Raw genomic sequence first — 24,881 nt, forward strand, 5'->3', positions numbered from 1 at the left:
TCTTTCTCACACACTTAATCTTTCTCACACATTCTCTCTCTCTCTCTCTTACTCACACACTCTCACTATCAGTCTCTTACTCATATACACACACTCTCTCTCTCACTCTCACACAATCACTCTCGCCCTGTCTCCTCAGATGCCCCTGAAACAGGAGTAAGAGGAAGTGTATCCTGAGCTCGATGAGGTGACTCTGCTCTTCAGGGAAATAACGGAACGGATCACAGCTTGGCTGTGTTTGTTGTTGCTCTCTTGTAGTGCACCTTGGGTAGGATGTCCTCGGCAGGGTACTTTGGGTAGGACACCCTCAGCAGGGTACTTTGGGTAGAACACCCTCAGCAGGGTACTTTGGGTAGGACACCCTCAGCAGGGTACTTTGGGTAGGACACCCTCAGCAGGGTACTTTGGGTAGGACACCCTCAGCAGGGTACTCTGGGAAGGACACCCTCAGCAGGGTACTCTGGGAAGGACACCCTCAGCAGGGTACTCTGGGAAGGACACCCACAGCAGGGTACTCTGGGAAGGACACCCACAGCAGGGTACTCTGGGAAGGACACCCACAGCAGGGTACCATGGGTGTTATTGCACAGGGACACAGGTTTTGTAGTTCTGACCCTGTAGAGGTCATCTACAACCAGTCGGCCATATTGGAATCACACCCCTTTCCATACCGATGTAGTTACAAACTACACGGACTTTTTAACTGTGTGTCTAATTTCTGTACTGGCTCTAGTATTGATTCCGACTCTGATGTGTGGGTGACGCAGCCTTCATGCACGCTGTCCGACATACACACGTGCCCAGCAGCACGAGGATGGGGGGGGGGGGGGGGACGTCTGGGGTGCACAGTGTGTGTGAGACACTGATGACGTCCTCATGAGAGTTTAACAAGGACTGGGAGAGGTTTGATGGGGTAGGCGTGAGTGTTTGATGGTGGGCGAAGAAGAAGTTGCTCATGAGAGGATAATGGTTCGATAAAGTGGTTGAGATGTAAGTTGCTGTGTGTTCTGCTCGGATGTGAGGCCACCAACATAACTGTGTCTCACGGCACCAGTCTGACTCGGCATGGGCTTCAGGACACAGAGGAGATGAGCTCACCTGTCCATTTACTTTGTGCTGATTTACCAGCCAAGGATGTATCACGTGTGATGGCTAACTAGCTAGCTAATGAGATAGGTGAAGTTAATAAAGGTTGCGACTGTGGTAATGTTAGCTACAACTTGAACCCACGTGGAAAACAGAACGTGATCTGTACGCATCCGAATCTCAACAGCGGTCTGCCTTCATCAGCATTTACAGATAATGACTCTCGTCTCTGTAGCCTTGAAGCCTCATTGGTGAAATTCTGCTGTTCTGGGTGCTGTGGTGATGGCGTCGGGCGACCCGCATCGCTGCTCGTACCAGCGGGGCTGTTGATCGCACGTCTCCTCCACAGCGTCCTGTCGCCTCGTAAACAGCCCTGAGTACTGCCTCATAATAGTGATCTTTGGTGTATTTAAACTGTCAATAGAACAGTTGTTGCATTTAATATGGCCCCTTTGTTGAGAATTTCTCGCACACTGTCAAACTCGCGTACATACCTCACTGTATTTTTGACACTGTCAAACCCTCATATATACAACACCGTATTTCTGACACTGTCCAACCCTCATACATACACCACCGTATTTCTGACACTGTCAAACCCTCATACATACACCATCATATTTCTGACACTGTCGAACCCTCATACATACACCCTCATATTTCTGACACTGTCCAACCCTCATATATACAACACCATATTTCTGACACTGTCCAACCCTCATACATACACCACCGTATTTCTGACACTGTCAAACCCTCATACATACACCATCATATTTCTGACACTGTCAAACCCTTATACATACACCATCATATTTCTGACACTGTCAAACCCTCATACATACACCCTCATATTTCTGACACTGTCAAACCCTCATACATACACCATCATATTTCTGACACTCTCAAACATACACTGACATTACATGCACCAATATTTTATGGTGTGTCTGTTACACTGATGGTGTGTGATCTAAGAGTTTGAGTATGTTGTCATGTGAAAGAGAAGTATGATTGTGCATAACAGACAAGTATGAATAAGTATGTTTTGTCTGCATGTAGGCAGGTGTGTGTGTGTGTGTGTGTGTGTGTGTGTGTGTGTGTGTGTGTGTGTGTGTGTGTGTGTGTGTGTGTGTGTGTGTGTGTGTGTGTGTGTGTGTGTGTGTGTATACGAGTGTGTGTGCATAGCTGGGATTTCTGATGTGGTCAAGAAGAAACATGGTGGAATGTAACTGCACTATTAGCATCACTACACAGGGAAATATTTGGTGGTGTGTGCACACTGACCTTTGCGTCCTGTGTGAACAACCAGCGTTTCACTCGCCGCTCATCGCAGCCCGCTGGCTCCATGTAGGCCAGACGACACCACGCTGGTATTAAAGCAGCAGGACAGAACCTGAGCTGCAATGGGACACTGGGCCTGGAGAGACGTCCTGTGCAGGATACATGCCAGTGAAGCTGTGTGTGTGTGTGTGTGTGTGTGTGTGTGTGTGTTGGAGGTGGGAACAAGGTGATTGTCTCTTCTAAGTCTTTACGTCGCAGTGTGACAGCATTGCCATCGGTGTCTGAATGCGTTTGAGCATGTCTGATCTGAGGTTTTGGGTCTTCGGTTGCTCAGGCCTGACAGTATCTCTCATGGTTTCTCATCAGTCTGTTTTTCATTTTGTCTGATGTTTGTGCTCTCCAGCTAACATGACCAGGGGCTTTGGGTCTCTCTGGATTTTACTGATTGTTCGGACCTTTGAGGACACCGCCCTCTGATCTTTCTCACGCTTGAATTGCTTGCGTTTTGGTTTCTGGTTTCTGTGTCGGGTTCAGGTGCTGAATCAGGAGTGAGAGTGATGGGGCCACTTTCGGCCCCGCCTGTGCAGGACGACTGTATCAGAGCACGACAGCTTGCTCAGAAGTGCAGGACACACGGCAGCTTCTCTAACTGCTGATGGAAGCTTTAACTGGTCTCCCTGGTGGTACTGTTGCCACGGGTCAGCGCCACCACGCTGCTCCTGGGTCGGTCGCCCCTCACAAACAGAGTCCAGTTGCGCCTACAGTGATGTGTGAGCAGTTCACAGAGACAGGAGGGACGGAGTACACTACTCTCACGCAAACGTGCTAACAGTCGCCTGTCCTCAGGAGGTTGGGCACTGATAGGGACGTCACTGGCCCGTGTCCCGCTAGAGCGTGGAACTTCCCAGCATCAGCCAATCCTGCTTTGGCAGTAGGGTGTGTGGGCGGGGCCAGAGCAGGCCCCCTGTGTGAACTCAGCTGGGTTGGGTCTGAGAGAAGTTTCTCATTGGTCCCTTCAGTTTCTCCCTTCCTATCTCTTAAAAAAAAAAAACCCACACAGCTAATTTCTCACTCATCACATCCTCACGCCTTTGTTCAAAAGCCAAGAATTCAGTGTGTGTGTGCGTGTGTGTTTGATTGCGATCGTGTTCGAGCGTTTCAGCATATCAACCATCTTGCGATTGGCCAGATAGGAGGCCTGCTAGCGGCCAGTGTCCTCGGGCCTGCGCGACGTGGGCCGCCAGACGTCCTCACACACAGAGGCTTTTCTTTGGGCCTCCGTCCTGGCGTCGCGGGGGTCCGGCCCGGGTAGGGTAGGGGTCCGGCCCAGCGGGAAGGCTGCTCTGGAGTGGGAGAAGCTCTTAATGAGCCCATGGGAGCCTCTTCACTGTTAAGAGGACGCCAGTCCCCGGGTGTTGAAAGCCTGCTGACGGAGCTGAGGGGTTTTGCTGCCATGCTGTGGTCTCCACTCACTCACTCACTCACGCTTCCACACGGCTAACCTGGGTACTGTGAAGGGGAAGAGGGCTGTGGTGGAAAACGTAGTGCTGTATTTGTGTTGTATTTGTGGGGTTTTTCTGGTGTGTGGCTGCATATTACAGCTGCTGTAATACCAGTGTACAGCCAGCGCTGCTGACCGCTGGAGATGGAGCGTTAAGAAGGTCCTGCATGACTTTCTTTGACTTTGCTTGTAGGGGCCTTTGTATTACTCATACTGACATCACACAGTAAAAAACAAGCTCATATGTATATTTGAGCCTTCTGTGGTGGGTATTGAAAAGGCGGATGATGTGATCAACAAATTAGCAGCAGTACAATACATGATGTACAATATATAATCTACATCATATACAACAATATACAATACATGATGTACAATATATAATCTACATAATATACAACAATATACAATACATGATGTACAATATATAATCTACATCATATACAACAATATACAATACATGATGTACAATATATAATTACATCATATACAACAATATACAATACATGATGTACAATATATAAACTACATCATATACAACAATATACAATACATGATGTACAATATATAATTACATCATATACAACAATATACAATACATGATGTACAATATATAAACTACATCATATACAACAATATACAATACATGATGTACAATATATAATTACATCATATACAATATATAATCTACATCATGTACAACAATATACAATACATGATGTACAATATATAATTACATCATATACAACAATATACAATACATGATGTACAATATATAATTACATCATATACAACAATATACAATACATGATGTACAATATATAATCTACATCATATACAACAATATACAATACATGATGTACAATATATAATCTACATCATATACAACAATATACAATATATGATGTACAATATATAATCCACATCATATACAACAATATACAATATATGATGTACAATATATCATCTACATCATGTACAACAACATATAACCTCTGACCTCCTGGACAGTGCAGTGGTAGCTGATTGGTGGTGGTGGGTCAGTACGGTCCACTGGACCTCCCTGTCTGGAAGCTGCTCTCTCCTCCATATACGAGACTCAGCTGAGCAGTGAAGGAGCTTCTTACTGCTACACTACAAAATGCCAGACAAGGGGAGTCTGAGCTTGAGTGAGTGCTGGACTCTGTGTGTGTGTGTGTGTGTGTGTGTGTGTGTGTGTGTGTGTGTGTGTGTGTGTGTGTGTGTGTGTGTGTGTGTGTGTACACGCGTATGCATGCATATTTACGGGGGTCACATTCTTGAGATGACCCAGGATGCACTGAGAGGCCCCAGACACTTCACTCTTTCTCTCTCTCTCACACACACACACACCCCATGTAAACCAAAGATACTGGATGGACGCCTGGGCCTGTAAACTCCCTCATTGAGTTACTCAGCATGTTTTTATGGGGGTTTCAAGAATGCTTCAGCCCGTATGTTTCCTCTGCTTGTTTTCCTGCTCTGGCGTGACGTGTTGGGACGTCCTGAAAGCTGCTGGGGTCCTGGGGGTCAGGACACAGGAACACGAGCCTCACCGAATAGCGGCGTTGGCCGGGGAGACACGGAGCGGGTCATGTGTCCAGAACACTGGCCTGCAGAGGGTTCCGAAAAAGCAGCAGTACACGGTGATTGCAGAGGAGTGTGTGTGTGTGTGTGTGTGTGTGTGTGCAAATGTATGTGTTTGTTTATGCCAGCCTGCTAACAGATTTCTTGCTGTAACACAATAAACACACACTCACACACCCCAGTGAGTGTACGTCAGGTGAGCTGTGTTCTAATTACAGGGCTTGAGTCACCTTGCAAAGGGCTTAGCGCTTTAGAGTGTATTACTCATGATCGTGCTGTGTGAGAAGACCGGTGAAGTGTGTCTATTAACAGTGTTAACACACTGTCTGTGGTTTTAACACACACACACACACACACACACACAGTGTTAATGGAGCTGATGAAACATACTCTTAATCAGACAATGAAAAGCATCAATCATCTCTGCTTAAACATGCAATTAATGCCAGTAGGTGTCAGGGGTGTGTGTGTGTGTGTGTGCGTGCATGCATGTATTTGTATGCGAATGCACATGAGGAGTTCGTTTTTTGCTGTCTGTCTAATGGAGGTCATTTGTGTGTGTGTGCGTGTGTGAGTGTATTTGTAAGTGCATGCCATTATGATTGATTAATTGGGTGGTTATGTATCATATATTCTGAATACAAGCATGTGTTTGTGTATTTTTTGTATTTTTTATGTAAAAAAATATATAGGCTGTACTTTGTGATGTGCGATATGGTTAGTGTGTGTGCTTGTGTGGGTGTTTTTGCATGTGTGTATCTGCACAAGTGTGTGTGTGTGTGTGTGTCTGCCTGTACTTTGTGTCTTTTGTGTGCATGATGTGCACCACATGTAAGCTATCCGGTTAGTAGTGTGTATGCTTGTGAATGTACAACTGTGTGTGTGTGTGTGTGTGTGTGTGTGTGTGTGTGTGTGTGTGTGTGTGTGTGTGTGTGTGTGTGTGCCCTCTTTTTCTGCAGGTCTATAGTCTGGGCCTCTGTGCTGGTGGAGAATGAAGTGGTTTATTGGCTTGTCAGACAAGGACTGAATTTACTGCCTGCAGACAATGTTTATCCGTCACCAGCGAGTACTGGGAGTGAGGCGTGTGTGTGTGTGTGTGTGAGTGTGTGTGTGTGTGTGTGGGGGGGGGGGGGGGGAGCACATGAGGAGGAGGGAGCAGAACCGCCACAGTGTGGGGGAGGACACCCATCACCCATTCTCACTGTAGGCCATAAATCGCATGCACCCCCGCTTAGTCCTGACAGACAAGCAGGAAGGAGAGAGGAGCAGAGGGAGCAAGGAGAGGAGAGACAGGGAGGGACGGGGGACAGGGAGGGACGAGGGACAGGGAGGGATGGGGGACAGGGAGGGATGGGGGACAGGGAGAGACGGGGGACAGGGAGAGACGGGGGACAGGGAGGGACGGGGGACAGGGAGGGATGGGGGACAGGGAGGGATGGGGGACAGGGAGAGACGGGGGACAGGGAGGGATGGGGGACAGGGAGGGACGAGGGACAGGGAGGGACGGGGGACAGGGAGAGACGGGGGACAGGGAGAGACGGGGGACAGGGAGAGACGGGGGACAGGGAGGGACGGGGGACAGGGAGGGATGGGGGACAGGGAGGGATGGGGGACAGGGAGAGACGGGACAGGGAGAGACGGGGGACAGGGAGGGACGGGGGACAGGGGGAGACAGGGGACAGGGGGGGACGAGGGACAGGGGGAGACGAGGGACAGGGAGGGACGGGGGACAGGGAGAGACGGGGGACAGGGAGGGATGGGGGACAGGGAGAGACGGGACAGGGAGAGACGGGGGACAGGGAGGGATGGGGGACAGGGGGAGACGAGGGACAGGGAGGGACGGGGGACAGGGAGGGATGGGGGGACAGGGGGAGACGGGACAGGGGGGGGACGAGGGACAGGGAGGGACGAGGGACAGGGAGGGACGAGGGACAGGGAGGGACGAGGAACAGGGAGAGACGAGGAACAGGGAGAGACGAGGAACAGGGAGAGACGGGGGACAGGGAGAGGACAGACGGGGGACAGGGAGGGACGGAGGACAGGGAGGGACGAGGGACAGGGAGGGACGGGGGACAGGGAGAGGACAGACGGGGGACAGGGAGGGACGGAGGACAGGGAGGGACGAGGGACAGGGAGAGGACAGGGAAAGACGGGGGACAGGGAGAGGACAGACGGGGGACAGGGAGGGACAGGGAGAGAGGAGGGACAGGGAGAGGAGAGATGGGGAGATACAGCCTGATGACTGTCACACTCATCTCTTTGCCAACAACCTGAAAGTTATATAGGTGTGCACAACTGGTCAAGGTATCTGTGTGTGTGTGTGTGTGTGTGTGTGTGTGTGTGTGTGTGTGTGTGTGTGCGCGCGCGCGCGTGTGTGTGTGTGCGCGCGTGTGTGTGTGCGCACCCGTGCTGTATTCGTGTTTTCATTGTATCTGAGTGATGGACAGTATTGGCTTTATTCTATCGTCTGGTGTAATGTTGGCATTACTGATGCATGTGCATTGTGTTGTGTATTCGTGTGACGCACAACTAAAGGACAAATACCAGTCTCAAGCAGGAGGTACTAAACATGTTTATGTATCCCTCACCATCATCATCATCAACAGCATCATCATCAACAACACCTTCAGCATCATCAACACCTTCATCATCAATCCCAACAGCAGCCAAGAGTTTTTTTCAGAAGTTATCCAGTTGGATTCTGAATTTCAGCACATCTCAAAATTCCAAGCACACATTTCAGCTTTTAAATCACTTCAGCTGAAAAGCTGAAATTGGGCAGGACGGCTTTGCCTGCACACACACACACACACACACAGACCTTACCTTACCTTCTCTCCTCAGCACAGTGCAACCAGCCGTGTGTGTGTGGGTGTGTGTGTGTCTGCTTCACTTTTGCTTCCCTGTTCTGTCCTCATTGAAACCACTCTCTCTCCTCATCACTCTCTCTCCCTCTTCTCTCTTCTGTCTGCTCTTCCTCCTGCTCTCTTCCTGTCCATCTCTCTCTCTCTCTCTCGCTGGCCTCTCTATCCACCGTGCTGCTCAGTAATTAATGGAGGCAGTCTGTGCAGGAAAGGCACAATTCAGAGGCAGGAGGCAGTCGTCATGTCCTGCTAATGAGACATTATCCTGCATCCTGCTACCAACACATGACCCCACACGGTGTGGGCTGCTCTGTGGGCCTAGTACACACACACACACACACACACACACACACACACACACACACACAAGGCTTGTCCTGGGACTCATGCATTTGTTGGAATGCGTCTAGACACACATGTAGTAATATCTAGAAAGCATCAGTTTTATGGCTGGATAATGCATTCATGACCGGGGGGGTCGCACTTATGGGTTGAGTATAATATATTACAAAACACAAACACACTGTTCATGACCATTGGTTGCCACCCTGTGCCAACCTCCATTGACTGGACGGTGCCCCATGGTCCACGTGGCGGTGTATCTGGGCCGGTGGTGTCGCTGGGCTGGCCGCAGTGTGCCGTTTGAGCGGATGTGCCGGTGGACTGTGCTGATTGGTCCCAGACGAGCTGCGACTTTCACCCGATCATTTCCCACTCATCCGTGGCACACGGGCAGTTTCCTGTTGTTAAGTACGACTGTCTGCCGCCGACAGGCTGCCAGTTTGTGTCTCGCAGCTCCGCCCTGTGTGTGTGTGTGTGCGCGCGAGCGTGTGCACGTGCACTAGTGTGGTCCGTGCTCGTGCGCGCTGGAGTGTGTCGGGTATAACTGACGAAGCAGAACACCATTAACACTCCAGCCCAGAACTCGTCATGGAGTCACTTTGTTCGACCCAATAAAACACGCTTGATGGGTCACGTGTCCACGAGCAGCACGTCTGTCCTGAGACCGTGTCTCCCAGAACTCGGTGATCCTTGTGTATGACATCCTATCGCATCAAGCTCGCGCTGAACCCTCGTCCGGGTCCTGGGCCCAACCGTGTGTGACCCGTTCCCTCACAGCACACTGTGCAGTGCCGTTAATAAAGCCCGTGGACATGTAGGACTGAGAGTGTTTCAGCACATGCGTGTCAGAAGTTACATGGAGTAGATCCGTCTGAGGTCCATCACAATGGTTCCACGGCTAGTCCACATCAGTACTGAGACGTCTGAATAAACCGGTGTCCGTTTCTGAGTACAACGTTGGACAGTGTTGTTTGTATTGGTTGTTTCCTTGACTACATCTGTTTCCTTGACTACATCTGTTTCCTTGGCTGCATCTGTCGGAGGAAGTGTGGGGCTAAGTCCGCTCTCGTGCGGGGCTTTAGTGAGACGGAGATGTGTCCACACTCTTTCCAGGATTGGACCGTGATGTTGTTCAGGGCGGAGGATGGAGAACGCACTGAAGAACTACGTACCATTTTTAAAAACTAGAATCAGACAGGAAAGCTATTTTTAAGTGGCACATGAGGATCTCAGATTTATATATATAAACATATATACATATATATATAAATACATATATATATATATATATATATATATATATATATATATATATATATATATATATATATATATATATAAACGAAACGATATGCAAAATTCTAGATGTCAGCAAAGCTCAACAAAAGCAAGTTTCTCTTCTTGAAATCAGATCTTCATGTGATGCCAGTTCCAGCTTCTGTTCCTGTAGGCTTGAGCACGCGAAGGGGATTCTGGGATGCTGCCCTGCCTGTTTTCTCAGACTACAGTCTGGAGTCAGGAAGTTCACTGCCCCTCCGAGTGAGACTCCGAGAGCACTCCAAGTGGGCCACGGGTCGGGATATTTGTGCGTCAACCCCCCCCCCCCCCCCCCCCACCACCGGGGTTTGCATCTGCTCAGGGGGCTTTGGGGGAATCCCATCCAGGCTGATTTGCCATATCTGCTCTGAGAATGCGGAGGAACTGAGAAGGCTTGGAAGAGCCACACAGGATTTCTGGGCTTGTTTAGATTTCACTGCACCCGTGGTGCACACATACGCCGGGGCTGTTGCTTAATATCCGTAAAGAAAATCCTTTGGAATTTCGTCACCTGAATCAGATCTTTGCGCCTGTAAGCCTGTGGGCCCTGGGAGAGAGATTTCCTCGTTAGTCTGTGTCAGTGAGAACAGCTGGGCTCTGCCTCCCAAAGCATGTTGGGTAGGACTGCCTATCTTTCTGTTTAGAGAAGGTTCACCTTGGCAATGAGATGGATTTGTGAGCCAAATACTCAGGTAGACGGTTGTTGAAATGTACCGTACTGGTCCTGACCCGCTCTGTGTGTCCAGTACTGTACTGGTCCTGACGTCTTCGGGACGTTGGCTATTTCTCTGTAGCTACAAAACCCTGTAGCCGTCAAGCGGAGAGCAAGCAGGTGATGTTCGACAGGTGCTCACCTCCTAAAGGGGGGAGTTACTTGTTGTATACATGAACAGGAGATGGATTTGTGTATCACAAGGGGATGTGAAGGGATGTAAAAGTGTTTTTTTTTTTAAGAAAGTGACATACGTATTTATGTATGTATGTATGCGTGTGTGTGTATGCATGCATGCGCGTGTGTGTGTGTGCGTGCGTGTGTGTGTGTGTGTGTGCGCGCGTGTGTGTGTGTGTGCGTGCGCGCGTGTGTCTTTGAAAGGAGAACCCAGATGTGAGTATTGGGCTGGTCGGGGAGGGGGAGTGGTCCTTCCAGATGGTCCACTAGGGAGTGGGTTAAATATTCTCCCCCAGCTCACCCTGCTGCCGGGTAACTCACTGTCATCGGCCCCTCTTCCTCGGCCCACCACGGCCGCATTAGTGAAGATGCTGTCTGCTGGCCCACCGGGACATACATCTGAATCGTCCTCATGCATATGCACACACAAAATGTACACATAGTTTCAGCCCAGCAAAACAACCAGCGTCAGCGTGTCTACGATGAGACGTCACTATACATCAGTGCAACTGTGCAGTGCATTTTGGAGATGTATCATTTCGTATTCAGTGAAGTATATCTTTACTATGTACACATGCATTCATTGATGTTTTATTCATTAATAGTGAAAATGTACAGTACCTAAACATGCATACACTTCTCTACATGATTGTAATATTATATAATAATTAACCTAAAACCTTAATGCCATGCATGTGTCTGTTGCTGCATGGCTGTGGTGTACAGAACTGTCTTTTCTGTCTTTTCTTTCAAAAGTTTGCTACGTCAGCCCCGTTTGAGCAGCTCCACGGTTGGAGGTGGGTGGAGGTGGGTGGAGGTGGTTGGAGGTGGGTGGAGGTGGTTGGAGGTGGGGGGAGGTGGGGGGAGGTGGGTGGAGGTGGTTGGAGGTGGGTGGAGGTGGGGGGAGGTGGTTGGAGGTGGGTGGAGGTGGTTGGAGGTGGGTGGAGGTGGGTGGAGGTGGGAGTCCCTGCCATCCGCATTGGAATTCATGCTGTAATTCATTAACATTTCCCAACAGAAAGCATTCAGCAGACCCCACTGAGCATGTGATTCTCACCTTCGGCCATTTCCATGTGAATGAGCTGAGAATCCTCCAGATGCCCCCTCTCCGACCACGGGCCGCTAAATTCTCCAGATCAGGCTCGGTAACCTCTCCAGATGCCCCCTCTCCGACCGCGGGCCGCTAAATTCTCCAGATCAGGCTCGGTAACCTCTCCAGATCCCCTTCTCCGACCGCGGGCTCATAATCTGTCCGGGTCCCCCTTTCTTGCTGTGGGCCGGTAACCTCTCCAGACCCCTCCTCTCCGACCGTGGCTTTGCTATTGTAAATGAATCATAGGGAGGGGTAAATATGGGTTAATTGCCTCCCCAAAGTGGCCTGCGCACTCAAAGGAGGGTCACGCAGACATAATGGCACATTTTGCAGGCCATTGTGGTGCGTCGGGGCGAAGTGACTAGCACGGCTCCCCCTGTAGAACCTTTAGGAGCCTTTTAGTGATGAAGTGGAGGGTTTGCGTTGGCATGGAGGTCCTTGGCCTCTAGGATCGATTTGTCAGGAGACCTCGTATCTATATGCAAAGCAGGCTTGGCTAGCACACTTGGCCCTTTTGCTGTGTGTGTGTGTGTGTGTGTGTGTGTGTGTGTGTGTGTGTGTGTGTGTGTGTGTGTGTGTGTGTGTGTGGCTAAGCTGCTAAGGGATTAGGGGCTGCCTATTGTTGCTCAAGCAGCCTGATGCTCTTATGCACAGTGATAGGAGCTCTGCCCCAGGCAGGAGGCCTGCTCTGATAAGATAGAAGCAGCATGCCTAGGAGACTGCGCTGTGTGTGTGTGTGTGTGTGTGTGTGTGTGTGTGTGTGTGTGTGTGTGTGTTGAATTGCGTGCATGAAGAAATCACTGACTTTTGTTTTTTGTCACTGTATATGACGTAATAAGTTCTTGCTGCCTTGCCATAAGATCCAACCCACAACCAGTAGAGAGAGAGAGTGAGTCGATGAATGAGTGAGTGAATGAATGAATGAATGAATGAATGAGTGAGTGAGTAACTGAGTTAGTAAGTGGATGAATGGATGAGTGAGTGAGTGAGTAATTGAGTGAGTGAGTGAGTAATTGAGTGAGTGAGTGAGTGAGTGAGTTAGTAAGTGGATGAGTGAGTGAGTGAATGAGTGAGTGAAGGAACAGGATTTGCCTCTGGGGATGTATCAAGGTAATGGGCCTGTTTGAAAAGCAAATCTCTCTCTCTGTTACACACACACACACGATCATTCATTCACTGATGTGGTCTGTGTGGTTTTAGAGGGAGGGATCCTTTTCATCTCATTACCATCCACAGAAGATGGAGTAGCCCACTGACAGGGACTGGGGTCAGCAAACCTCCCCCAGCGCCTCACCCCTCACCCCACTCCCAGCCCCTTTGAAATGCTGATGATGAGGGGGTGACCCCCACTGCCCCCCCGATGTGCTGTCCTCGGTGGGCCTTGCGTTGGTCTGTCCACACCACCCCTGCCGGTCCCGCCCCCCCCCCCTCACAGCGTCCCGTTCTGCCCCGTCCTGCTGCGTTTGTCATGTCCTGAGTCAGGACCCTGCAAGCTGCACCTCTATGGCCCTTTGTTCCCACAGACCTGCTGGCTAAGCAGACAGTTTCAAATGGGCCATTAACATCTGAACCAGCGCCGCACGGTTCCCTGTTGCATCCAGCCTCTGTCTGGGCCGCAGTAGCTCGAGAACAACAAAGCCCATCGGGCCGGCCAGTGCGTGTGAGGACACCCGTATCCCATCTACACATACGCATGCGATTTCACACCTGACATCTGATAAAAAAACCCCTGCAAACACTGCTGTAGCCATACTGCTAATGACACATCCGATAGGGCTTAATCTGGGCTGTGCAAGCGTAATCTCTAATATCTATCACATACACTCCGGCTCTTTCAGTAACACGCACGCAACTCTGGTGTGAATACAGGCGCACACACACAGTGTAGCTATAAAGCCTCGAGCCCTGTGTTAGTGCGTGCATCTGTTATGATACTATAGCGATCACGCCACAGCCAAACCGTGACTCCCATCCTGACAGGAAGAGACCAACTGATGCCACACGGTACCGGCAAAAAACATGACGGTGTAGCAATACATTGTGATTGTGAACTTCCACACAAACTGGTGTAGTTACCGAGTGGCCAGCAGTATTTTGACTAGTATTGTTTGTATAGTTTGTGATGTATCAGAACATCATTTAGTATGTCTGAAACTGGTCAGGATGCTCATAGCGCATACAAAAAAATTGGATTTGTTAGAAGACTTTTTACATAGTGCAGCCTTTTGCAATTTTGTAAAGGACAATATCTCAATTACAATTAACAATGAATATATCGTGCAGTTTCAAGGCCAGCTACAATTTTTAGTTGTAAATGTTAGCAGAGCTGTCGTGGATGTAGAAATATGAAATGGTTCCAAAATCTTCACACACGCGCACACACACTAGAGGAGGAAAGACGCCGTTAAAAGTGACCTGGCGCTGAGAAGTAAATGTATGAATCCATTATTCGCTGTAGGGCCGTACGAGTGCGTGATCACAATAGGCCAAGCAGCTCCAGTCTGCACTGCGTTTCCCCCAGTCTCCCTCATCTGGAGGACATCTCACAGTAGCTAATCCACACCATATGCCAACCCCGGCCAGAAGCATAACTCCCAGAACACAGCCTGAACCGGGAGGCCCAGACACAAGCTGGGATGTTCCTACCTTCCGGAACTTTTTTTTGGAATCGTTTTAATGACTGCATGATTTACCCAGGCTTAATATAGTTGTATTTTATGCTTAGGACATTTGTGGGAAATGCATTTAATACAATGCATATTGGTAGGCTTGCTCCTGGTTGTTGATATAGAATCACACACAAAAGAGACTCGTATTTCAAAGGTCAGTGCTGATAGATAGGCCTTCTTCTAATGATTTTATAACAATGTTATTTGGTACACACTCTGTAATTAGTAGCCAGTTATATGAGGGAACGCACATAGTGAAAGGTGCATATTACAAGGCGTTTTGGCAATCATTAACAAGCTTGTTTTGTTGCAGTTGAGTTTTGGTGTTGAAGCAGTACAGGGTACCTTGGAAATATGAAAGATGCATCTGCTTTCTGGAGCAGAGCATGTTGGGTAAAAAGAATCATGCGACCGCCACAATTATGAAAAACAGCAGATGTGGCTATTTGAGGCTTGCTCTGGACTAAAACTCTTTCACATCCAGGTCAGAACCCAAATGAACCAGGTCTAAGTAACCGGACCCTTTTGGGTGTGTAAGGAGATAACCTTCGGAAACATATTGTGATTTGTTTCCAAATGTACACAAATAAAAAATTCATTTCACTAACTTTACAAACCTTTAAAAAAGTAGCAGATAGTGACTTTTGCGCGTGCAGGACGGCTTCTGATCTTTAACACGCACTCGTTCTGTTAAAAAATACAGTTAAGTTAATCCGGCGCAAAGTAGCCCGGCTTTAACGGCGGGGATACAGTTGTGCGCTTTTATTCCTGACTAAAGGTCAAGGCGTGTCAGCGGGGAGGGGACTGGGACAAGTGTCCTGTGTCCTGTGTGTGGACGCGGAGGGGACAGTGAAGGATGGAGCTATTTTCATGCTTATTTGAGGGTTGTGAGTAGGAGGAGGGGATCTGACGGTAATAAATAGTCTCAGCCTTTCAACTTGCCGGCAGGCTTTCTCATGCATTTCCTCCTACCACCATAAAGTCTTTGAATTCCTAACGGCCCCCCACGGTCCCCCCCCCCCCCCCCTCCCCTGCGAGCATTTCATCTGGACTCTCACCCTGACTGCCCGAACCTCGGCAGACTCACAACTTTGCCTAATTTGCTCCTGTCTAAGACTCAACTAGTTCTGTTTGCCTGATGGTTGTCATTCCGATTAAGATGTACTTGATATACCACCGTGTTCTAGTTGAGCTTTTCCTAGTTTAGCTCTGACTTCTAACTAGATTGTTTACATGTTTTAGAGGTTAATTAGATTGCACTAATGCAATTTAATGCCCAATGCAAAACAGGCCAGCGTTCTTGGTTTGTAGCCTTCTAATGCCCCTCACAGAATGCACAACTGATGTCTCTCTCCCACACACACACACACACTCTCTGTCTGTTTGAATCGAACCACCTGTATTTCCAATTTTCTGTGCACATCTTGTAAAATGCAAGTCATTCTTAAATACTATCAACCAGTTATGAGCATTTGGTCATGTGTGTGTGGTGTTGGCCAACCTTTGTGCGTAGTGTGTCATGAGCTGAACTAGATGTCCAAGTGTTGAGTCGCTCCTGGCCTGGAGTGGAATTGTTGGCGTTCAGTTTTGAACTCCCTCATGCCGAGAGTTGCGCTTGAATCGCATTGCATCTCACTGACGTGAGCGACGTGAGACGTTGTTTCCTGTGGACCATCTGTTCCGTCTACAGCCTTTCAGAGTCGTTAACTTTTTTGTGATGGCTTTATTATGTTGCCACTGGCACGCTAAATCCTTGAGGAGGGTCGCGTTCGTTTATTCAAGGTCGCGGCGTCAAATTTAGGTTCATTCAGTTCAAGACAGTTTCCTTACTCCGAGGAAAAGACTCTGTTAAAATATATAGCTTTAATTGATATATGACTGATGCTGTTCATTCTGCCTCGGGCCGCTCCCTGAGGAACCAGTTAAGTGCTTTTGGGCAGAATTATGTGAAACTCTTTTTTTAATAATTAGTCTGAGAGCGTCAGGCCGGTATCAATCACAGGCGGTTCGCTTGGTTCTCTGCGTGATTCGAGTCGGGGCGGATTTAAGGGGCACGTCCATTAATGGACGTGTTTTTTATTGAAAAAGGAGCCCTTTCGTGCGAAATCAATATTCTCGCTATTACATGTCAAGGACAAAAATCGTGTCGCAGAAGCCGGAGAATAAGGTGCGGCTAATACACGGGGGCCCTGATGGATGGAGCGACCAGAGGCGGGCAGCAGCCGCGGGGTGGCGGGGTGAGCGATGCTGCCGGGCCGAACCTGCTATTTGATCCAAGGCTGTTCTGCAAGATATGGTGATATTATTCACGATAAGTGTGTGTGTGTAAGTGTGTGTGTGTAAGTGTGTGTGTGTGTGTGTGTGTGTGTGTGTGTGTGTGTGTGTGTGTGTGTGTTGTTTCCCGGCGTGGCTAATAATATTTTGTAGACAGCCCGTATTGTTGCTAAATAAGACACTGCGGTTCCTGGTATTTCCAGTGTGGGCTGTTGACGTCTCCAAACATCACCTCCGTCGTCGGTACTTTTTGGCTCGCTTTGCTGTTGGTGAAAGAGCTGGACGTCAAGTTGAGAAGAATGGGGAGATGATTCTCCTGCACGACCAATGGGAGGCGCAGGGAGGCGGAGGGGAGTCGCGGCTGGGCGGAGGAGGTGGGCTCTGCGCGCAGCTGCTCACACTCCTCACACTCCGCGGTGTAGGGTAGCCTGGAGAATGAGCAGATCCGAGACACCCCTGAGACGGGCGCTCGTCTCCGAGCCGATCCGTCTAAAATAAAGGACGTCGGGGAGAGCGAACGTGCTCGCCGCGTGTGGAGAAGCAGGACGAAGTTGTGACGGAGACGTGGTGGTGTATGGGGACTTGTGGAGGAGATATGGAGCACAGCACCAGACTCTTCTGGATCTCGACGTCGCACGTTGTTTTGTTTTGAAACTGCAACTCCTCGGACTGCTGCTGAAACGCTTCTCCAACGCGATTTTGGAAGTGCGCGTTTTAAACGGGTTTCTGGTGTCGGGCGGACACGGCACCTTCACGGCACCTTCGCTTCTGCTGCACTTGAGGAGAGCTGCGGCGTGTGAGCGTTAATACGCGCATTAATGCGGAGTAAGCGTGCAACGACGAGACGAGCGATACCAGCACCGCGTCCATTACGTTATGGACCGTCGTCGAGTTTGTTAGGGTCGCTATCGGACTGACCCGGACGGTCCTGAGTTTCGTGTGCAAGTTTTCGAGAGAATTTCGAGAGTAAATACTATCTGGCCACGCATCGCCCGTTTTGGATCGGTCTCACGGAGTTGTCCGCCTGCTCGTTAACGCGATTACTTTTTAATCTTGATGTTTTCGAGCCTTCTGTTCGAAAACGAAGGTTAATACGGACGGATCGGAGAGACTTTTTGGGTTTTTTTGGGGGGGAGTGTTGAGTAGTTGATCATGTACGAGAGCGTGGACGTGGTCGGGCTGACTGCTGGCCCGAACCCGTTTTTAACCATGGATTACTACCACCAGCCCCGCTGTCTGGTCCCGGATAAAGGCCTCGTGTCTGGGTCGTCGCGAGGATACGGCCCGTCCATCCGAACCCAACACTGGAGCGGCTCCACTCACTGTAGGTAACGTTTTACCTCCTTCCCTGTGCGAACCGCGGTCCCCCAAAGTTGGGTCGGTCGGTACGAAACGCGTTTAACGTACAGCTCGCTGGTCTCGCGAACACCGGGACGTGCGCGCGCCTTATGACTTGTGCATGAGGGACGAAGTTTGCAGCTGTATGAGTGTATCATGTGGATAAGACGATTCAAGCAGTTTTCATTGTTAGCGGTGCATTAAACCCCGAAATGGGTTCGCCCGTTTAGCGCAGGATCCTTTTTGTCTTGTTATTAATGTTTGTTTTAGGTGGGGGTGTGCTTCTGGATCATTCATTAGCCAGTTTGCACTCCATTGTTTTGTACCTATAATTTGAGGACGTATTTCTTTTCTGCGCAGCAACCCATATCGAGTGGTTGTGCAGGAAAAGTTTTAAAAGAATGTATTTTCGAGATTTGTCGCACAGTAAGGCAGTTGTGTGTGAACGTAGAAGCCACGCTATTTGGGTTGGTACTTGTCACAATGTCTGGTATGGCCTCGCAGCACGAATGTGACATTTCAGGGGAGCGGATCTGCCCGGAAACACGGTCCCCAACGATTGTTTGGACGCGTCGACATCGGTAAGCTCGTGTAAGCCTGTTTGAGGGATGATTTGTTCTGCAGCTCAGTATTCTTTTCGTATGGAGAGTACCGCCACCAGTCGAAGTGCTTACCCCAGCCCCCTTAAAGGAAAAACAAACCAGGGGGATCAGTGAGCCACAGAGGCGAAGAAAACGTGTTAATATTGTCACACAAGCGCACAAACACACTATATATATATATATATGTGTGTGTGTGTGTGTAATATATATATATATAATATATATGTGTGTGTGTGTATATTACACACACACACACCATTAATTACATTATTATTATCTTTTGCAGTTTTTAGGCTTCCTTCTGAGTATTCCCATGGCCATGGATTGTGGTATGATTATGCACACAAGTCTTCGTTGTGATGATGCTGTATTTCCAGTTTTAGCTTTCCAAAACTAGGTTGGCTGAGCAGAGAGTGGGCACTCACCTTGGGGACGTGTGCCACACCATGTTGTCGTCATGCACACGCCATGCACTGTTTCTCTCACCAGAGTTACCAGACCCTTGCTCATTACGTCACGCGTGTGGCTAGAACTGCGATTTCCCTGACAGTAAAGGTCCGACAATTAAATTGGAACCACATGTGTTTCCTTATTGGACTATTAAGTGTTTTAGTATAGTGCCCTTACAGTCAGTTCTACACAGCGCACACAGCAATGTTTGCCTCTTGATCATAAGTTCCTTGGTCCTCTTCAATATTATAACTGAATTAATGACCCACTGTTTGGTATTTATAGAACTAATAAATACAGGTGTACACTTTGTAATTCAGTTCCACTGTGTGTTTTACTGAGGAGGATCCTGTAGTCATTCTTACTTCTACATAGTGAGTTTTTTATTAACAGACTCTTTGACCTTCTTGCACAAGTTTTTGCCTGCGTGGTCACCAGGGAGAGGTGGGGCCTCCTGGCTGGTTTATGCAAGGCCCCACCCACCATCTGAGTGAAGGGAGGGGCTAGGGCTCACTGGATCTCAGGAGGGATCCATCACAGGCTGTTTGAAAAGCTCTCCATCACACTGGCCGACACCAACAGAGTGACGGGAGGCAGACTTCTCTCCACACGCGCGCACACACACCCAAATATATACGCACACACACACACACACACACATTTCCCCCATGAGACTGCTGTCAGCAGAGAACAGGCCCTTCTTCTGAAACAAATGTTTATTTATAAGAATAATGGTCTATGGAAATGGTAAAATATGGGTGTTTGAATTTATATTTCTAAAGCTATAAACATTCCACTGGTGCCATGAAAATGGTAAATGTTAAACACTGTTCAATAGGTAGACACTGCGTTCTGTGTGTTTTGGGTGATTATGTGAAGGAGCCCTGCACTGTATATATTTTGTGTGTGTGTGTGTGTATGTGTACATAAATGCACATACACAAACACACTGTGTACATATGTACATATGTTGTAGAAGCAGTTGGAGCTCTGGTGCGGTCCCTGAGGAGTTTCGCTGATCATTCTGCAGCGTATCAGTAGATATAAGTACATCTCCTTCCGGCATGGTGAGACTGCTCTTCTCGCTGGTGGGCCCTGGGGAGCATCAGGACCAGGACCTGATAAATGCACAGGCTGATGAGATGTAGAAACAGACAGGGGAGCAGAGAGCCCGTAAAGAGGGAGGTTGATGTAGGTGATTGCCTGTCGAGGACAGATGGGGGTGAGAAGGTGTGGAGCGAATAGAAGGGACAAGAGGCCTGCTGTGTTATCCCAGTGAGGAAGTGATTAGGCTTTACAAGGAGATGTGAGAAGAACAGGAAGTAGACAGAGGTGGCCTGTTCTGCCCAAGCCCTCCAGGACCCTGACTCCGCTGACCCCCGCGTCACCCTGTATGTTGGCGCTTTGGCCTGTGTTAGCATTTCGTTGTGGATCGTTGTGTATTAGCATTTTGCTGTGGAGCGGTATGTATTAGCATTTCGTTGTGGATCGTTGTGTGTTAGCATTTTGCTGTGGAGCGGTATGTATTAGCATTTCGTTGTGGATTGTTGTGTGTTAGCATTTTGCAGTAGAGCTGTATGTATTAGCATTTCGTTGTGGAGAGGTATTTGTTAGCATTTCGTTGTGGATCGTTGTGTGTTAGCATTTTGCTGTAGAGCTGTATGTATTAGCATTTCGTTGTGGAGAAGTATTTGTTAGCATTTTGTTGTGGAGTGTTGTGTGTTAGCATTTTGCTGTGGAGTGGTATGTGTCAGCATTTTTGCTGTGGAGCGGTATGTATTAGCATTTCGCTGTGGGTCGTTGTGTGTTAGCATTTTGCTGTGGAGCAGTGCGTGTTAGCATTTTGCTTGCTGCCCTCCCTGCAGGCAGAGCTAGTCAGCACCTCACTGCGGTTTGGCTGCCTGGTCAGTGTGTTTGCTTCTCCTGATCTTAAATACAGAGCAGCACTCGTGCGGCTCCGGGAGCTGCAGCGTGTCTGGCGAAGGCGGTGTGTTCACAGGGGTCCGGGCTGGAAGCAGCTGCTAGGCTAGTAGCCTTAGGCGTTGTTTTGTGTCCTGTGGAGGGTTGTGAAGAAGCAGGGAAGGTTCTGCCTGTCCATGTCACATGGCACCTCTGAGTGTGCCATGATCCAGTCGATGTGAGATGCCCCCCATAGCTACAGATACTGCGGGCCGCATGACCGCATACTGAACGCTCCGCTGCCGAAGGGGTTGAGGTATTGATCCTGGAGAGCTCCGAGGGCCTTCTCGAACCATTAGCCGTCCTGCACCAGCTGAGCTGGGCGGGAGGGTTCAACCATTAGCCGTCCTGCACCAGCTGAGCTGGGCGGGAGGGTCGACCCAGATGGCTGAAAGGAAATGAGCAGTGAGCTGAACCATGACTTCTGCTTTTGGCTCCGATGTTCAGCACGATGCGTGCACAGTACATCATACCACACGCTCGTGCACACGGGGCCTCGGGTCACAGCCCACGGGCTGCCCCTCCCCTCCGATTCCCCCCCGATTGAACCGCTCTGTAATTAAAACTGAGGAAAGTCATCGCTCTAGTACCAACACGGGGCCAGAGTGAAGGGATTTCACAACACATGGCGCCCTTCCAGATTGTGCGGCTGGCGGTGACGGAGGCTGGACTGTGCTTTAACGCACTCTTCCGACGGGACCACGCCAAACCGCAGGCTTCTGTCTCGTGCACACGGGCCACACTCTTCCTCCGCTCCTGTGGAACCGCATGGGTTCCTAAAGCAAGAAGTATTTGGGATGTCGGGCTTTTTGTCTTGGTCACGTGTCTGGTTGTGCAATTTTGTTGAGGGAGTGTGGAATTTCTGCAGTCAGGAAACTGAGTGGCTGCGTATGCGCGCACACACACACACACACACACACACACAGCAGGAGCCGGGCACGGATGAAATGCAGAACGATCCCAAAATTACATGGTTGGGTGGCGGCCGTCCCTGGATGAGGACGGCTTTTCAGTTCTATTTGTAAGCTCTGGGTGATTGGTGTGGCGTGCGGTTTGACGGTGGGCGTGGCCTCTGAGGCCCGGGCCACGCGTGCACTTGCCTCCTCTTCCTCTTTGATTATGTATATGGGGGAAATAAGACCGGCACTGGTCAAATACTGCCACACTGGACAGATGTTTTCTGATGTTTTTCACATCTGGTCTGTGGGGCACTGGGATTCAAACCCCATCTAGACTAGGGCTACGTTACACCAATAAGAGACCTTGGGCAAGACTCCTAACACTACATTCGCCTGCCTCTGAAACATGCTTGAAATTGTAAGTCACTCTGAGTAAGAGTGTCTGCCAAATGCGTAAAAAAGTGGCGGTCTATTGATAGAACATGATATCAAGAACATTCCAGGGCTTGATTTCCAAGGGAAAAAACAACAGGACTTCGTTGTGGGAGGCACTTAAAATCGCAGTGCAGGGGAAGGGGGCGTCTTTTGTGTTGCCGGTCATAAAACGTCAAAGCAGAGAGAGCAGAAGGAGAAGGTAAGATGGGCCATAACGGGCTGTAAAGAAATAAAAGAAGACGGCTGAAGGCTGAAACCTGTTCTGGCTGGGTGCCAGTGGAGGCGGGGCTAAACAACCATGCACAGAGCCTGGAAGGTGGGGCTGACCAGCTGGTTGTGAAGGACAGTGGGCGTGGCTGGGCGGGAGGGCAGTCGGTGAGGGGGCGGGGCTAACGTGTAGCTTGGGGATTGGAGTGGTCTAGCATGATGGGCGTGTGGAGCTTGCAGGTGTGGGGCCGGGCCTCCGGTCCACCTCCCTGGCTGGAGCTGTAGAGCGAGTGAGAGTTCTGTAGAGAACCATAAAGCATTACCTTATCCGAGCGTGCCGAGCTGCCCTGGAGTTCCTGTGTTGTGTTGATTGTGTTGACTAGTATGACTCTCATGCAGGTAAAGGATGTAGGCAAGTGTGGATTGTGTGGTAGAGCGCGTCAGAGGGCTTATCTGCTGTTTGCCTAGTGGGGGGGGGGGGGGGGGGGGGGGTGCATGTTATTCGTAAATGATCTGTGAGGGATAAATCATGTTATCCTGAAGTGTGTTGATTCACCCCGATATGTGCGTTATCGTAAGGTGCGTTACCCTGATGTCCATAACACTGAAGTGTATTACCATAAGACGTGGTGTTCAATGATCCCGTGGGGGGGGGGGGAGGGGGGGGGGGATGAGGGGTTGTGGACAGTGATCCGCTGAAACGTAGACTGAAAGGGGTCGCTGGGGTCAAATCGCACTGGAGACACTGTAAGTTGATCCTACCACGCTGGTCTCAAGGAGTGAGGAGTTTGACCTTTGACCCTGTTTGAATTCTTTTTCTCTGTCTCGCCCTTCTCTAAACTAATTCATGTAAAATTGACAGAACAGGTGGATATGGAAGGAAGGACTACATTTGTTTCTTGGCACTACACGGACCAGAGTATTTGAGGAAAGATGAGTTGTGCTGTTCCTGTTACGGCAGTTACAGATAAACTGTCCCAAGTCAGTGGTTTCTCAGTTTGCTGAGAATGACGTTATTTTCGTGATTAAAGATTTAATTTAGGGATTTGGGGACCATGACAGTAAATTTTGGCTCCGTCTTCCTGCTCTGTCTCGTCTTTGGGGTATTTGTGTTTTGTACATGAAAGAAGAAAGTGACTCTCGGTTTCTCCTCCTCATATAGACTCCTGCTCTCGTCAGCCAGGTTTTCTGTGTTATGCTGTTTCAGTGGCCAGGTTTTGATCACTGATTCTGTACATTATTTAAACCTGTCTCTGTTGCCATTGGTTTTGATGAGATACTCTGTTCATTTGTACGGGTGCTCAGGCGCATCATAACACACGTGCTTCCTCTGTTTTCTCCCTCTCTCCCCATCTTGCTCTCTCTCTCTCTTCCTCTCTCTTCCTCTCTCTCTCTCTCTCTCTCTCTCTCTCTCTCTCTCTCTCTTCCTCTCTCTCTCTCTCTCTCTCTCTCTCTCTTCCTCTCTCTCTCTCTCTCTCTCTCTCTCTCTCTCTCCATCTGTGTTGTTTTGGATGCCTACCCAAGTCAGTCTCCACAGCAGGCTTCTGGAGCTGAATGGCGGTCATTGGCTGTTTGTGGGGAAACACAACTTTCCTGAGCTGCGTGAACATCTCTCTTCACTAGTGTGGAGGGCATCGATCTGGCTCTTGGTCATCAGCCTTCAGGCCCCGCCCCTGTGTGTGACTGCCTCCAGTCAGGCCCCGCCCCCGTGTGTGACCGCCTCCAGTCAGGCCCCGCCCCCATGTGTGACTGCCTCCAGTCAGGCCCCGCCCCTGTGTGTGACTGCAGTGTTTCAGTTGTTGGCTCCTCCAAACATCTTAGGGCACTGGTTTAATCTCATTACTGGCCCTTAACTTAATCTAATCAACTTCTGTTTCTCTGTTTGACCTGGCCTGGTGTGAGTTTGTGTGTGTGTGTGTGTGTGTGTGTGTGTGTGTGTGTGTGTGTGTGTGTGTGTGTGTGTGGGGAGAGGGGGGGGGGGGGGGGTGTCGTCTGGTGTGGGCGACTTACGTCTGGCCAGGTGTGTGTACATTTATGGTTTGTCTGGCCTGGTGTATGTGTTAGGCC

General features: G+C 49.5%; 1 protein-coding gene across 4 annotated transcripts in view; it reads left to right on the plus strand.

Annotated features, from left to right (window-relative positions):
* rarab (retinoic acid receptor, alpha b) overlaps window positions 1-24,881 on the plus strand; it is an 89,332-nt gene that overhangs the window by 42,542 nt on the left and 21,909 nt on the right. The window contains exon 1 of one of the 4 annotated variants that reach the window (XM_076996736.1): window positions 17,080-18,248. The exons of 2 other annotated variants lie outside the window; for them this stretch is intronic. In XM_076996736.1, the coding sequence (XP_076852851.1) occupies window positions 18,077-18,248 (172 nt within the window). In that variant the 5' untranslated portion in view covers window positions 17,080-18,076. Of the gene's footprint in view, window positions 1-17,079; window positions 18,253-24,881 lie in introns of those variants that run through there. One more of the 4 variants, XM_076996739.1, reaches the window with a different exon arrangement.

This window comes from Brachyhypopomus gauderio, chromosome 2 (genome assembly GCF_052324685.1).
Source record: "Brachyhypopomus gauderio isolate BG-103 chromosome 2, BGAUD_0.2, whole genome shotgun sequence".
Lineage (NCBI taxonomy): Eukaryota > Metazoa > Chordata > Actinopteri > Gymnotiformes > Hypopomidae > Brachyhypopomus > Brachyhypopomus gauderio.